Below are 17,244 nucleotides of genomic sequence, written 5' to 3' on the forward strand. Positions count from 1 at the left end.
ATAGCTACTAATGGTAAAATAAGTAGGGTTTTTTTTTCTATTTAATGACCGAAAAAATCTTTTTCTTTGTAAAGAAAAAACACACACAAAACTCCAAAAAAGCCACATCATGTAAGAAATGACAGGATAAATATATGTTCTTTTCATACTAGATTCACAGTATGTGACTGACAATCTGAATGGAATACAACACTTCCTAAACTCTCAAAGGGCTGACTCAATATAATGGGGGACTTCCTATTAAAATAACTTTAGAGTAGTCCACAGTGAATAAAAGCAAAGTACAACACAGGAAAGATTATTCAACTTCCTCATTACAGTACCCTCCCAAATTTCAGCAGAAAATAAATATCTTAAAACTTGGTAAAGTGTATTTTTTTTAGCAAAAAAAAAAAAAAAAAAAAAAAAAAACAACAAAAAACAAAAGAAGAAGAAGAAGAAGAAGAAGAAGAAGGGGTTAAATATAAAACAATTAACACAAGAGATATAACAATATAATAATAGATCAGAATATACATTTTCAAAAACTAGTATTTAAAATTTCATTCACTGAAGAATAAAAGGTGTCATCAACAATTGTTATATTATTCTTCAATATTATGGAACCTCATATGATATTGTTATTTGTTAATCTTTAGATGTGGAGCACTAAAAAAGAAAAGCAGCTCAAACCAGTCTCAGTGTGATAGAGTTCCTCCAGGTCATAAAATTGTACTTAAATCTTAGGAAGCTTTGTTGCGCTGACAACAGGATTGGTCTCCTGTAAGTACTTCCGCCCTGAATTCTTGTAGTCATAAGTACAAGTGTGAGCCTCTGCATAGCGGTGAGTTGCACAGAAATTGTTTCCACATCTGAAGGCAGAAAGTGAAATGTTAGAAATTCCCTAAAAACATCACTGTGTGTTCTTGGAAATTATATCTGCAAAGAGCACATGGCTTTTAACTAATGCTGTCCTCATGGGCTCTCCTCCCCTTTCACATGGGCCTTGATACAAGAGAAAACAGAAGTAAGGGTCCAAACAGACAGGCCAAAATAAAGCTGCTTTTGGTCACTTTGGAGGTATGCTGTTTAAATGCTGCATGCATCCTAAGAGGCTGGAAGCAATGCCAAAGCCATGTTCCAGTCCTAAGGACTAGAGTACAGCTTTGGCACAGCTTCTGGCCTCTTAAGATACGTGTGTCATTTAAACAGCATACCTCCAAAGTGACCCAAAGCAGCTTTATTTTGGCCTGTCTGTTCGGGCCCTAAGAGATGCAAAATTCAGTCCATAGAGCTCAACTGTATCTCAGAATATGAGACATAAGGTTGCTAACAGGAGGAACTTTTCCCTGATCAAATGAAGTGCTTATCCCATGGGCTTGTGACTGTAGCCAAATTTGAGGCTACTTGCATTGCATAGCCCAATATTTACGCAGACTACCGTATATACTTGACTATAAATTGAGAAATGTATGCCCAAATATTGACCTGGGTTGACTTACACACGGGTCAATATGGGGACAGCCAGGCTGAGGAGGAGCAACTCAAGCCTGTCCCTTCAATTCTGCTGTCTCTCGGGGAGATAGCTGGGCTGAGGAGGAGGAGGGGTGGACACTCGCTGCTCAAGCCTCTTTTCGACCCCAGCTGTTTTCCTAAGTTTTGCCCTCAACTTGTCAGAATCCATACATTTGGCCCCAAAACCTGACCTCAACTTACATATGAGTTGACTTATACTCGAGTAGATATGGTAAGTACAATTGTATAGCATAATTTTCAGTTTGAGACTTCATGTGAAGCCATTTTCAACATGTGACTGTCATGGGTGTTAGTATAATCATTGTCTCCTGAGATTCTAACCAGCTTGTTAACAATTTACAAGAGAAATTATGCAGATTGTATTAACAGGGATTCTGCTAGGTCAAAAACCACAAATGGCAGGAAGGACAATTTTCAATTGCTGCTCTTTCCTCTTCTGCAAAATTTTTCGAAGTCTTGGAAGGCAACTCAACTCTTTGGGATAGATTTTTAGGAGACATTAGGACTGATAGTAGACCAACAAGGTCCAAAAAGAACAAAATGTTAGCACATCAAGGTGCTCCATTACTGTTCTCATGTCTAGAAACCTTAGAGAACATAATTTGGAGAGCTTCACTGATGAGAACTATAGTGCATGGGCATTTGTCATGAACAACACTGGTTAACAAAGTAGGAAAGACATTATTAACACTTGTTTTCTTAGAACTATCAGTCATCAACAAACCATACAAACATCAACCCAATATCATGACCAAGAATTCCCTCCGACAATGTTTATTTTATTTTATTTTTTCCAGTGGATGAACTGGAAATGTGGGTGAACTTCTCCACTCTTTAAAAATTAGTGAAAAGCTTCATGAGACATGTTTATGCTCACCGCACATGCTCACACTTGACACACAGTAACATGAAGGTAACATTCTAGAGTCCAGGAAGAAGCTGATCAAACACCAAACATGACTTGTTAATCACTGGGATGTAAAAATAGGAAAGAAGAACCAAAGATTGTAGGAAATTTTGGCTGAGGAGCAAGAAATGAATCAGGAGCCCGAGTGATTGAATTCTGTGAGGCCAATGGTTTTTTTTGGCAAACACATTCTTCAAGCAACTCAAGAAGCTAGTGTATGCCTGGCATCATCAAGATGGCCAGTATAGAAATCATATAGACTACATAATTGGAAGCACAAGCTGGTTTCTGCAAAAACAAGACCAAGAGCAGATTGGAGCACAGACCATGAACTACTTAAGATGAAAAAACAGAGTAAAGCTAAAGAAGAACAGAAATGAACATCAACCCAAAATACAATCTGAAGAACATTCCTGTACAATTTAAAGATAACGTGAAAAAGATGGGCAAGTATTAGTGACAGAGCACTTTCTGATGCTAAAAGCAACCTAGGTCTTTAAGAAGGTCTTATCACAATCTTTGAAATATAATGACTTGCTATTTGGTCTATTTCTCTGAAATAGGTTATACACCTCTTGCTACATTCCAATAATGAGTCTCATTCCACCAGGTTTCAGTGATGCCTATTGTATAATACTTGCTTTGCTGTGTTAAGAGTTCAAGTTCATCTTGTTTATTTACCATGCTCTGTGCATTAGTATAGAACCATCTTAGACCTATTTACTCCTAGCTGCCTATGTGTATTTAAGTTTTTTTCCCCTTCCTCTTTTGGGTTGTTGTATTATTTGCCTTGTTCTCTGTATTATCAAGCTATTATCTCCAGTACTCTATGAATCCCTACCCTCAAGTATTAATGCAAGAACTATAGAAAAGAATTATTCGAAAGAAAATCTGAATTGGAGACCTTAGAATTAAAGTACAATTTTTCTGGTATATTTGAAAAGTATGTATAATGAATGCAATAAGATAAATACAAAGCTTTTATCCAGTACTCTCAAAAGGGAATTAGACAAAAAGGGAGTTAATATAATTAGAAATAATTAAAAAAAACTGTTACTACTAACCCAAATGAAATAACTAATTCTCTGAAATAATTTTATATCAATTCTTTGAAATTAGAAGAAAACACAAATGCAGAGAGGAATCTTTCTATGATTGTTATTCAAAATGAACACAGAGAAGCACTAAAAGGTCCTGTGATTAAAGAGAACATTTGATCATTTGGACATTTAAAAACTGAACAAGTGCCAGACACTGAAGTGTTTGGCTCCATTTTTTTAAACTAAAAATTCATGTTCAGTTAGATACTTTTAGGAGGGAAAATGTCCGATTCTTGGAAGGGAGCTAGAATAATATCTATATTAAAATTAGGATGAGATACTTATCTGCTTCTACCTTTAACATTACTCAACCAAGATTTTTTTTTAAAAAATCACATCAATTATGGCCCAAAGATTGTTTTTTTAAAAATAATGTTTTATATTCCCCCAGATCAAACAATTTTTTTCCTATGAAGGTCTATAAAAGATTCTATAAGAAGAGCTCTAAATATCAATGAATGCCAATATAGGAAAGCCCCAGTGGCTATAATATTGTCAGATGCTATGAAGGCTTTTGATCATCTCAAACATAGATACTTGATAGAACTTTTAAAAAATAAATATTTATAGCTATTATTAAAGAGCTTTACAAAGATGCAAAAGTAACAATGTGTGTGAATGGAATCAGAGGAACTCGCCAAGGATGTGTCCACTTTCTCCCACATTTTTTCTATTAGCAACAGGTCAGTGTTTGGAAAGACATATGTGATACAGGACTTGATCCTGGATGAGTATACTGACCTGGCTTGTATGGATGAAGCAGGGGGTGGGGGTGTCAATGTCTCCCACTGTTGTCCAACTGGATTCTCTGTAGAACAGCAGGTGAGACCTGGTGGGTGGGGAGATGGAGTGGCAGTGGTCTATTTGGATTCCATCTCCCTTACCAGGTGACCTGTCCCACAGTCTACTGGGTATAGAGTGATAGAATCGTACAGTTGAAAGAGACCACAAGGACCATTCAGTCCCACCCCTGCCATGCAGGAACTCTCAATCAAAGCGCACCCAACAGATGGCCATCCAGCCTCTGTTTAAAGACTCTACCACTCTCCAAGGGAGTTTGTCCCACTGTCGAACAGCCCTTACTGCCAGGAAGTTCCTCCTAATGTTGAGGTGGAATCTCTTTTCCTGGAGCTTGCATCCATTGTTCTGGGTCCTGTTCCCTGGAGCAGCAGAAAACAAGCTTGCTCCCTCCTCAATATGATACCCATTCAAATATTTAAACAGGGCTGTCATATCCCCTCTTAACCTTCTCTTCTCCAGGCTAAACACCCCCATCTCTCTAAGTCATTTCTCATAGGGTAGACCCTATGACCATTCACCATTTTAGGGTATTAGTGTGTATTTTTGAAGAAGAGTGGCCAAGACAGAATAGGGATTCTGTTGGTGTACCAACAAACCTGCTGCTCAATAGTCTCCCTTCCTGAGCCGGCTGAATTGGTCTTGGGGGTGGTGCTGGAGTACCCTTGGCTTCTACTGGGGGACTTGAACATCCACACAGAGATTACTCTGTCAAGAGCAGCTCAGGGCTTCATGTCTGCCACGACAACCATGGGGCTATCTCAAGTAGTATCTGGACCCACCCATATTGCAAGGCACACTCTGGACCTGGTTTTCTGTTTTGGACAGGATGATGGTGATTTGGGAGTGGGGAAACTCTTGGTAGTTTTGAATCTGGTATGATTTAGACTCACTGGGACTCAGAACCTGGAGCAAGTGGTGACCTCTCAGCTCCAGGGGTTTCTGGAAGAGATGGATTATCTTGATCCATTTCAATCTGGCTTCAGACCTGGCTATGGGACAAGACAGCTTCGGTCTCCTTACTGGATGACCGATGCAGGCAACTGGACAGGGGGACTGTGCCCTCATTGGTCCCTGCTGGACCTCTCAATGGCATTTGATACCATTGACCATGGTATCCTTCTGGGCCACCTTTCTTGGTTGGGACTGTTATGCAGTGCTTCTGGTCTTTCCTGGAGGGGTGATTTCAGAAGGTGGTGTTGAGGGATTCTTGTTGGAACCCCTGGCCATTGGCCTTTGGAGTATCTCACAGGGTTCTGCTTTGTCCCTATGTTATTTAACATGTACATGTAACCACTGGGAGAAGTCATCTTCAGTTTTGAGGTGCGGTGTCACCAGTATGCAATGACACCCAACTCTCTCTCTCCTTTCCATCTGACTCCAAGGAAGCTGTTTCTGACTTGAACCAATGCCTGCTGTCAGTAATGGACTGGATGAGGGCAAACAAATTGAAACTTAATCCAAACAAGGCAGGGGTGCTCCTGGTCAGTCATAAAACAGATCAGGAAAAGGGGATTTTGCCTGTGCTGGATGTTTTGCTAGTACCTTGGGTGTGCTCCTGGACTCAAATATGGGCCTAGATGTCCAGGTTTCAGCAGTGGCCAAAAGTACATTTGTACAGCTAAAACTTGTGCACAAGCTGAACCCATTTCTTGAGACATCAGATCTGACTATGGCAATGATTCTCAAACTTTGGTCCTCCAGGTGTTTTGGACTTTAACTTCCAGAAGCCCCAGATAGCTTGGCCAACATTCAGGAATTCTGGGAGATGAAGTCCAAAACATCTGGAGGACCAAAGTTTGGGAATCAATGGACTATGGTGACACTAACAACAACAACATTTTATTTATATCTCGCCTCTCCAACAGCATCAAGGCAACTTACAACAATGGCAAATTTCATACAGTAAAATACAATAAAAACATCCCATTATTACTTTTCTCTTAAAATAATACATAATAATTCTATAATAATAATAATAATAATAATAATAATAATAATCCATTTGGATTGTTAGGACAATCAGACAAAGAGATGGGATCTTGGGTATTCTATACTGTACTGTAGTCTGTATCAGTGGGTGACCAAATGAATTACACTGATAAAGCCTGTTGGAAGAGTTCCTTCTTGACAGCCTTCTTAAAGCTATCAAGTTTGGTAATGTTTCAGATCTCTTCCCACAGGGAATGGCAGATGAAAAGGCCCTCTGGGTAACCGCAGCCAGTCTGGTCTTTATTGGCTGCAGTAAATTTTTCCCAGAGGACCTAAGGGTGTGGAGTGCCTTGATTACATCCTGTTGGGATTACTGTAATACACCCAATGTGGGGCTGCCTTTGGAAATTTCAATGGACTCAAAACACTGCAGTTTGAATGCTGACCGGGGCCAGCTACAGGGAGGATACAACTCCCTTGTTGAAACAGCTTCACTGGCTACCAGTTTATTTCCAGGCACAATTCAAAGTGCTGCTCATGAGGTCATATATTTATATTTATAGATATAAAGCCCTATACAGCTTAGGTCCAGACTATTTGAGAGACCACATCTCCCCATATGAACCTGCCAGAGCCCTAAGATCTTCAGGGGAAGGCTTTCCTCTTGGTCTCACCACCATCCCAGTCTTGTTTGATGAGGTCCAAAAGAAAGCCTTCTTGGTGGCTGCTCCCACCCTCTGGTATTCCCTTCTTCAGGAGGCTAGGTTGGCCTCCTGGCCTTTTAAAGGCAAACAAAAACATTTTTATTTAGGTAGTATTTTTAACATAATAATCATGACAGGGTGGTTTAACATGGGATGCTGTGTTTTAGTTAAGTTTTAACTTTTTGTATGTTTATTTTAAACTGTTTTAATTAGATGACTTTAATTGTTTTAAAATTCTTACCATAAAGTTTTTAAAATGTTTTTCATCTTGTGAGCCACCTTGAGTCCCTTTCTGGGAGAAAGGCGGCATAAAATTTTATTAAATAAATAAATAGCAGAGTTAAAAAGAAGAGGGATTCAAATCAATGTTGAGAAATACGGATCATAAAATAAACCTATTTGCAGATTAAATTTTGCTATTTTTTTATCCAATCCATTGAAAAGTATAGGACAGGTGATTGCCAAGAACTGCCCACTTCTTTGAGTCTTCTGTATTTTAACAGTAAGCTTTATTTCAGTAACCAAAGAAGTTAACAGTATGACTTCAGCAGACAGAACTATCATAATCCCCAGATTATGGCCAAAAGTGCATTTTGCAGTACCCCATACATTTGCAGTACCCCATACATTCATGGGCCTTTCCCTCATTTGTTCACAAAAATATTTCTGCAGCCATGTTATTCACCTCCCATCTTTCCCCCTCAGCTCTTTCAAGCTGCTCACATGACTGGCCTTTTTTGGGTCCTGGTACTACTCCTGGCTAAGTAATTATTTCACTTTACACATGCCCACAAATCCCATGGACTTGACCAGCAAACCTCACTTCCATTCTTATACAAATGAGAGACAGAAAAAAAGGAGTTGCAATTTATGTAAAGGAAAAAGGAATTACAAAAGAGATTTTTAGAGACAAGGATGGCTATTACATAGCAATTGAAATAAAACTTTACACAGAAAGAATACTATTAGTTAACTTATATACCCCTCAAGAAAATAAAGGAGAATTTTATACAGTGGTACCCCGGGATACGAATTACCCAGCTTACGAATTTTTCGGGATACGAAAAAATCCCATAGGGATTTATAGTTTCGGCTTACGAAGGTTTTTTCGGGTTACGAAAAAACCCCGGCACTGTTTTCAATGGAGCCGCGGCAGAGCCGCGGCTTTTTTTCCATTAGCGCCTATGGCAATTCGGGTTACGAAGGTTTTTCGGGTTACGAAATTAGCCGCGGAACGAATTAATTTCGTAACCCGAGGGAGCACTGTATAAAAAAAAGTGTGTCAGACAATACTGAAATGGGAATATGAATAATTTATCATAGCAGGAGATTGGAATGGGGTCTGGGATCCAAAAATTGACAGATCTAACACAAAAGAAAAGATAAAAAACCAAGGGAAACTACCTGACTCTGCATTTGACTTATAGAAGAATTAAATTTAATAGATATATGGAGAACAATGCATAAGTCAGAAAAAGATTATACCTTTTACTCAGACAAATTTAAAACATGGTCAAGAATTGATTTTATATGTGCATCAAAAGATCTCTGTAAAAACATTCGATAAATAGAAATATTACTCAAAACCTTTTCAGATCACAATGCAATAAAGACGACTTTAAAATCACACAGAAGGGAATTTACATGGAAACTGAAAGATTATTTATTAAATGATGAAGAGATTATTAGCAAAATAAAACAGGACCTGAAAAATTACTTTCAGGAAAATACCAGAACATACGGTATGGGAGGCAAATAAAGCAGTTATTAGAGGCCAACTAATACAGCAAGAAGTTAGGAAAAAAAGAACAGAAAATCAAAAGGAGCAAGAAATAATGGAAAAAATAAAGCAGAAAGAATTAGAATTCAAACATAATCCCAAAGATGGAAAACTGTATCAAGAACTAAAAATAATAAGAAACCAATTAAATCAGAGAATTACACAACAAGTAGCAGATAGGATTAAATCTGCAAAACAACATTATTTCAAACATGCTAATAAGTCAGGGAAATGGTTGGCATATAAAATCAAAAGGAGAAGGGAAAATAAAATAATAATTAAATTAAAAGAGAAAGGTAAAGAATTTACACATTCAAAACAAATTAAGAGAATAGCCACAGAATACTTTAAAAATTTATTTTTAGCAGAGAACTTACCTGAAACTAGAAAAGAAAAAAATTGAGAATTTATTCAAAAAGAAAAAGTTATCAAATTTACAGAAGAGCAGAGAGAAAAAATAAAATGTACCAATAACAAGAGAGGAAATACATAAAGCAATTAAAAAATTAAAAGAAAATAAAGCTCCAGGAACGGATGGATTAACAGCAAAATATTATAAGATTTTTGAAGATCTCTTAACACCTTTACATAATACTATAAAAGAAATAGAAACTGGTAGATATCCACAAACATGGTGTGATGTGATGATTGCCCTGATACCCAAAGAAAAGAGAGATGTTGAATGAAGTGAAAACTAAAGACCAATAGAAACTGGTAGTCTATTGAACCTAGACTATAAGAACTTTGTTTCTATATTAGCAGATAGACTCAAACAAATATTGAAACAATGGATACATAAGGACCAAGCTGGATTTCTCCCAGAACGACAGATTAAAAATAATAAAAATAATGAACATAATAGAATACTATGAAATATATAAAGGAAAAGAATTAAGTGTAATATTGCTCGATTTGGAGAAAGCGTTTGACAACGCAAGTTGGTTTTTTTTTGAAGGAGATGTTAAAACAAATTGAAATTGGTGATAAGTTCTTAAAATGGATAAATGCAATATATACCAATTAATATGCACAAATAATAATTAACAGTAAAAGATCAGAAAGGTGTAAAATTAACAAAGGAATGTGGCAGGGCTGCCAGTTATCACCACTTTTATTTATAATGATGATGGAAGTTGTGCTGAGGAAAATAAGGAAAGATGACCAAATCAAAGGAGTACAAATTAAGAACCACCACTTTGAGAGCCTTTGCAGACGATATAGTAATTTTTTTGGACAATCCGATTAACAGCATCTCTAGATTAGAAGAAACTTTGGAAAAGGTTTGCAATATGGTTGGATTTAAAATAAACAAACAAAAAAGTGGCTTCTTGACGAATAACCTCTCCAACATAGAAGAAAAAGAACTAGAAAAGAGCACAGAACTGAAAATGGTGCAAAAAGCAAAATATCTGGGAGTAACAATTACAAATAAAAACTTTGAACTGTTAGAAAATAATTATAACACAACTTGGGGTAAGATAAGAAACAATCTGAAAAATGGGGGAATTTACAACTATCATTGTTAGGATGAATAGATTTAATACAAATGTATGTACTCCCCAAAATGATATTCTTTTTTCAGACAATCCCTGTTGTAACATCTAATAATATATTTAGAGAGATTCGGGACTTTATCTGGCAGGGGAAGAAATCTAGGATCAAATTAGCCAATTTACAAGACTGTAAAGAGAAAGGAGGGTTAGGTTTACCCAACTTACAAATCTCTTACAATGCATGTGTATATACTTGGATAAATGATTGGATAAACCTAAAAAATAAAGAATTATTGGTAAAAGGCGAAAGATTTATACGATCTGAAGAGAAACCAGAGGAAAGAATTGTTGAGGAAAAAGAACGAATACGTCTTTTTAACAAAGGTCTTAAGAGAGAATGGAGGTCTTAAGAGAGATGGGAAGTCCCAGAGGGGATTTCACTACAGTAAAGACACAGAAAAGTGAAAATAACAACAATACAAGAAGCAAGAGAATTTTTAGAGGACTATCTAAAAGATTTAGAACAACAACAGGAAGAAGATGAACAAAAGCAACATCAACACAGTAAAACAACAGAAGAAAGAAGCCAGGAATATAAAAAACAGAGCAGTATAGCATCAATCAATGATAATGAAAAAATGTAGAAGAACAAGAGCAAGAACCGGATGGAGAGCTTCAGAGTTTAGGAGAGAGCAAGTCTGTAAATGAATAGTACAATTAAATATTTATCATGGAATGTAAAGGGATTGAATAATCCCGGTAAGAGGAAAAAAATAAATCACTATTTAGGAAAATTAAAATTGGATGTAATCTGTCTCCAAGAGACTCATATAAAAAATACGGAAACCAAATATTTAAAATGTAGGAAATTAGGGAGAGAGTTTGCTGCAGCAGGTCAAAAAAGAAAAAAAAGGGTTGTTCTGTATGTAAATGAAAAGATAATTGCCAAGGAAGTCTTTAAAGACACACAGGGACACTATATAGGAGCGGAAATAAATTATAATCAAAGAAAAGTATTAGTGGTTGGGATATACTCACCAAATGAAAATAAAGAAAGATTTTACCAAAAATTGAAGAATAAAATGTTGTGATGTTAGGTGATTGGTGATCCATCAATCGACAGGAAAAGTACTAAGTCAAATAAGAAAAATCAGGGGAAATTACCAAAATCTTTCTTTGAACTGAAAAATTTGTTGGTCCTAATGGACATATGACATGTAAAAATAGGGAACTCAAGAGACTACACATATTATTCCAATTATCATAAATCTTGGTCTCAACTTGATATGTATCTTATCTCTTCGATGATGGCTCCTACAGTTTGTAAAGTAGATATCTTACCCAAGATTTTGTCGGACCATAACCCAATAACAATGGAAATTAGATTAGGTAGAAAGGATTACATTTGGAGATTAAATGAGAACTTGTTAAAAGATGAAAAAATAGTAAGTCAAGCTCAGAAAAATTTGGATTTATTTTTTGAAGAAAATCTGAATAAAGAAGTAGAAGATCAGGTAGTGTGGGATACCTCCAAAGCGGTAATGAGAGGATTTTTTTATACAAAAAAGTGCAGAATTAAAGAAAACATGGGGATTAAAATTGAACAAAATAATGCAGGAATTAAAAAAAAAAAGAACAGCTATTAAAAAAGAATCCAGAAAATAAAAAATTAATAGAAGAAACTCAGATAAAGCAAAAACATCTGATAATAATTCTCGTGGACGAGATGGAGAACAAAATCAAGTACACAAAACAAAAATATTTCGAATCTGCGAATAAGTGTGGAAAATGGCTATCATGGAAGTTAAAAAAGGACAGGGAGAAAAAAATAATAACGGAAATTAAAGAAGATGAGAAAAATATACAGAACAAAGCCAAATTAAAAAGGTATTTCAGAATTATTACAAAAATCTCTTTTCAGGGAAATCAATAAATTACAGTGAAATAGAAAAATTCCTACAAAATGAAAATATTAAACCAATTAATAAGGATCAGCAGGAGGTAATAAATAAAAGGATCTCCATACAGGAGATAACAGAGGCAATTAAAAGCTTAAAACCAACCAAATCCCCTGGACCAGATGGCTTTTCTGCTCTTTACTATCAAAGATTAGTTCATAGTGTAATTAGTCCATTACAAAATGTAATGAATGGAGTACTATCTGTCAAAATACCAGATACATGGAAATCAGCATTTATCACCTTGATCCCCAAACAAGATAAACAATTAGACGACCCAAGAAATTATAGACCTATAGCTTTATTGAATGTAGATTACAAAATTTTTGCAATAATTTTGGCATCAAGATTGAAAATTATATTAAACGATTGGATTGATAGAGATCAATGTGGTTTTTTACCTAAGAGACAAATGCGAGACAATATAAGGAATTTAATAAATGTGATTGAATATTTTGATAAGAGACCCGACAAACAAGCTGCTGTGTTTGATAATTTGTGTTAGGATTTTATGATTGGAGTTTTAGATAAAATGGAATTAGGAGAAAACTATATAAAATGGATAAAAGAAATATATAAAGAGCAAGAAGCCAAAATATTAATCAATGGAGAGAGAACAAAAAGTATATAGATTAGAAAAGGGACTACGCAAGGTTGTCCCCTATCCCCTCTACTTTTCATAACAGCTTTAGAAATACTAAATAATAAAATTAGAAGAGATAAAACAATTGCTGGAATTAAAATAAGAAATTTCGAATACAAAATACAAGCATATGCAGACGACCTAATGATTGTATTGGCTAACCCAGTAGAAGAAATTACACAAATAATAAAAGTAATAGAGGAATATGGAAAATATGCTGGCTTAAAAGTTAATAAAGAAAAATCTAATATTTTAGCATTAAATATAAATCAAAAAGACTGTGAAAAAATCCAGGCCCTTTCCAATTTTGAATTAAAAAGTAAAATTAAATATTTGGGTGTGACTATTACTGGGAAAAACTCTGACCTATTTAGAAACAATTATATACCATTATGGAATAATATAAAAAAGGATTTACAAAGTTGGGGAAAATTACAAATTTCATGGCTTGGAAAAATAGCGGCTATACAGATGAATATTACACCCAAATTACTATTTTTATTTCAGAATCTTCCTATTATAACCAATGACAAACCTTTTAAGGAATGGGATAAGGAATTAACTAAATTCATCTGGAATAAAAAGAAACCAAGGATTAAACTTGGTGGGATATTCAAAACTGGAAAGTAAATTTGGGAAGATTATATTTTATATGATAAGCGCTGCAAGAATGATCATCGCTAAAAGGTGGAAGAGTAAAGAAGATTTGTTAATAAAGGACTGGCACCTAAAAATATATGACATGATTGAACTAGATAAACTTACAAATCTAGTGAGGGATGGAAGTGAAAAGAGATGGGAAGAGACATGGGCATCCATAGTTGAGTATCTTAAAGAACAAGTGAAGTAAGCACCAAATTAAATTACAAAAAGAAGAAGAGAGAGTTGGAAATCAGTAATCAGTATGGAATGTTAATGTTCAAGGTGTCTGCAGCAACCTAGAATCGAAAGTGACTCGAGATAAAAGAAAATAATAGATGTCACATAAAGGAAGTAATAACATAGAGTAATATAGAGAGTACAAAAGAAGTAAAATATTGGTAACATATAGGAGATATAGAAACGAGTAGGGAAAAAGTAGAAGTTACATGATCTATATAGACAAAGGTATTTTTACAATATAGAGTTTAGAACTAATATTACGATTTAAGATTAAAGAAAATAAAATTTAACTGTAAAAAGAGTGAGCATAACAAGAAAGTACATAAGAATTGGATGTCTTCAGTTTGAGGGAAGGGAAGTGATTTTAAATGTTTAATATATGTTGAAGTACGTTAGATATATGTATTATGTTAGATGTTGTATGTTATTAGAAGTATGTTTTGTATTTAATTTTGTTGTATGTATGTATGTTAATTGAATTTTTAATCAATAAAATTATAAAAAATAAAAATAAATAACAAAGAATAAAGAATTATTGGCATTAGAAGGGGTCGATCTAGAAAAGGGTTGGCATGCTTACTTGTGTTATGAGCAAAAAAAATTGTAAAGAATGGAATAAACATATGATAAGGAGAGTTCTGATGAAAGTCTGGGGAAAATATAAAAAACATTTCTATACTAAATTACCAAGATTGACCTCGGTCCAAGAAGCTTTCTACAAATCGGAAAACCCCCCAAAAGAGAAATGGGTCACCTATAAAGATATACTAATAAAAACAAAAAATGTACAGCAGATTATAACAATTGAGCAGCTTAAAAATAAGGTATAGAGATGCATTGGTTTTTATACGATAAGTTAAAAGGAAGATTTGTAAAGGACAGTAATGATATTGGAACTGAGTTAGAATTAAACATCTTGGATAAAACACTCTCTATGGGGGAAAAACATACAACAAAGATATATAGAATTTTGTTGGATATCAAATTAAACTGTAAAAAAGATCATGATTAAATGGATGCAGGATATTAAAGAACCAATATTATTGAATAGTTGGGAGAGAGTATGGAAAAAAACCTTAAAGTTTACTAAAAGTGCCAACCTAATTGAAAATTACTATAAATTGCTATATAGATGGCATATGTCCATGTCGAAATTAGCCAAAATAAAAAAATATAAATGATAGTAGATGTTGGAAATGTGAAGAAAACGCTTCCCTATATCATATGTGGTGGGTTTGCAAAGAGGCAAAAAGTTTTTGGGAAGAGATTCATAGAAAAAAGAAATATTTTCCAATATAATACAGAAATGAAACCCCAACTATATCTGTTAAATATCATGGAAGATCTCAGAGGAAAATTATGCCACGAAGAGATAGAAGTGTTTTTATATTTAATAACTGCTGCCCATTTAGTCTTTGCAAAAAATTGGAAAGGGGGAAACCAAAATTTACAGGAAGAATGGGTAATCAAGGTGAATGAATTAATGGTGATGGATAAGATAACTATGGCAACCAATGGTAAAACAGAACAAAAATTTCAAAGAAAATGGGAAAAAGTGAACAAATTATGGAACTAAAGATAGCTACAAAAAAGTGATAAACATTCAAGGGAGTCAAACTATAAGACATTATGATTATTTGCAATGCCTCATTTCTCTTCTTTCTCCTTCTCTCCTCTTCCCTCTTATTGTTTTTTCCTTTTTTCTGTCTCCCTTCTTATTGAGGGAAAAAAGAAGAAGGAATAACTAAATAAAGATAGAGTTACAGTATGGGATGGTGAGCAAGGTCCAATCAAGGAAGAAGTGACAATGTTATCTTACCGTGTATAGTATAACCGCACACTAATTCTGCTGATAAACAATGTAATGTAAACTTTTGTTGTTGTTGTGTGTATTTATGTTTAATATGTATATTACATGTTTAAATAAAATAAAATAAAAAAGAGGAAGCCTGGTAATACCAATAGCATAATTTGGGATTATATTATGAAGCTTTTCAATTAGTGCAATTAGGAAAATTTGTTAAGGACAATAATTGGACACAGAATGAAAGAAGCAATGTACTGAAATATACCATGGTCAATATGTTATAAGTATAGAAGCTAAGAGAAGGCTAGACAATCAGTTTACCAGAGAATTGTTTAATATTTGGTTTAAAAACAAATTATTAGCCTCATCCCCTTCACTTCTTTCTCCATTTTTAGAACTTCAGATCTTCAAACACAAAGATAAATATAATAAATTTAAAGGGTAGAAAGAGAAACGGGTTTATAGAATAATTTATTTATTATCTAAGGGAAAGCCCATTCAGTTAGATCAATTGTAATATAGACTGAATCCAAGAAAACCCATCTTAATGGCAATTAATACAAATCAAACCACTTCAGACAAATGTAATTAGGAAAAAAGCTTCACACCCCTGAGAGCATTAACTTTATTTGAATCAATATGCAATGATAGTTTAAATCAAACCAAAGGGAAAACTTCAAAGATATATAAGGTAATTCAAGAAGCTAAATTTGGTATGTTACATGGAAGTGAGATTTGGGAGTAAAAATAGAAGACAAAAAATAGAATTCAATTTAGAAAAATCCAAATTATAAATCAATTATCTTCAGAAATGAGAGAAAATTCATTGAAACTTATACAGAAATGGGACTAATATCTGTCTAAATTACACAGGATTAATACTGAAATATCAAAACTATGCATAGAAACAGGGGAATAGAGCCATATGTGACCAATGTGCCCACACACGCAAAGATTTTGGGATGATGTCCTTTCAGGGATAAATCAAATTGTGTGTGTGTATTTATTACAGAGGAGCATTACTAATGATATCTCTAATTGAAAGGGAGAATAAAGATTTATTGAATAAAGATATCATATCACTTATGTTATGCCCAGCAAGGCTAGAATTTATCAATTAAGAAATTGTTAAACAGAATAGGAACTATAGCTCTATCAGAGAACTTATACATTAACACTAGCACAAGGAGATATAAAAGAAGACTTTTTTGGTATCACATGGAAGCCATCTCCAAGACTCCCCTGTGCTCCACTGCTCTGCTTAGGTCTTGCAGGTTCAGGACTGTGTCCTCTTTGAATCTAACCATCTGGTGTGAGGTCTTCCTCTCTTTCTTATGCATCATTTCCTAGCATCATGGTCTTTTCCAATGCTTTATATCTTCTCATGATATGGCCAAAGTATGACAGCCTCAATTTAGTCATCTTGGTATCAGAATCTGATCCAATCTGTCACGAGGTGTGTAATTAGTTATTGATGTAGGAGGTATTATGTTAGAATTGTTTAACTTAGGTGTATTGACAATATCTGGCATGATGAGAGGTGTAGTGCTGGGAACGAACTTTGATGGTAGTTTAAAGGGAAGATAATTGCCTGGCAAAGGAATGCACAGATGTCCGTGGGATGTGGTTTCTTACAGGAGAAGAGATGTAGAGGGGAAACTGAAAGTGTTTAAGAGAGAGGCTGTGTGATTAGACTAAGAAGGATGGTACATGGACATGTTTTCA

At 34.7% G+C, this 17,244-nt stretch overlaps 1 protein-coding gene across 4 annotated transcripts in view; it reads right to left on the minus strand.

Annotated features, from left to right (window-relative positions):
- Positions 1-449: 449 nt before the first annotated feature.
- Positions 450-17,244, minus strand: part of ZFAND4 (zinc finger AN1-type containing 4) — a 140,944-nt gene continuing 124,149 nt past the window's right edge. For all 4 annotated transcript variants that reach the window (XM_042459886.1, XM_042459885.1, XM_042459883.1 and 1 more), the window contains one exon: positions 450-851. In XM_042459886.1, the coding sequence (XP_042315820.1) occupies positions 667-851 (185 nt within the window). In that variant the 3' untranslated portion in view covers positions 450-666. The remainder of the gene's footprint in view (positions 852-17,244) is intronic.

This window comes from Sceloporus undulatus, chromosome 3 (genome assembly GCF_019175285.1).
Source record: "Sceloporus undulatus isolate JIND9_A2432 ecotype Alabama chromosome 3, SceUnd_v1.1, whole genome shotgun sequence".
In the NCBI taxonomy this organism is placed as follows: Eukaryota; Metazoa; Chordata; class Lepidosauria; order Squamata; family Phrynosomatidae; genus Sceloporus; species Sceloporus undulatus.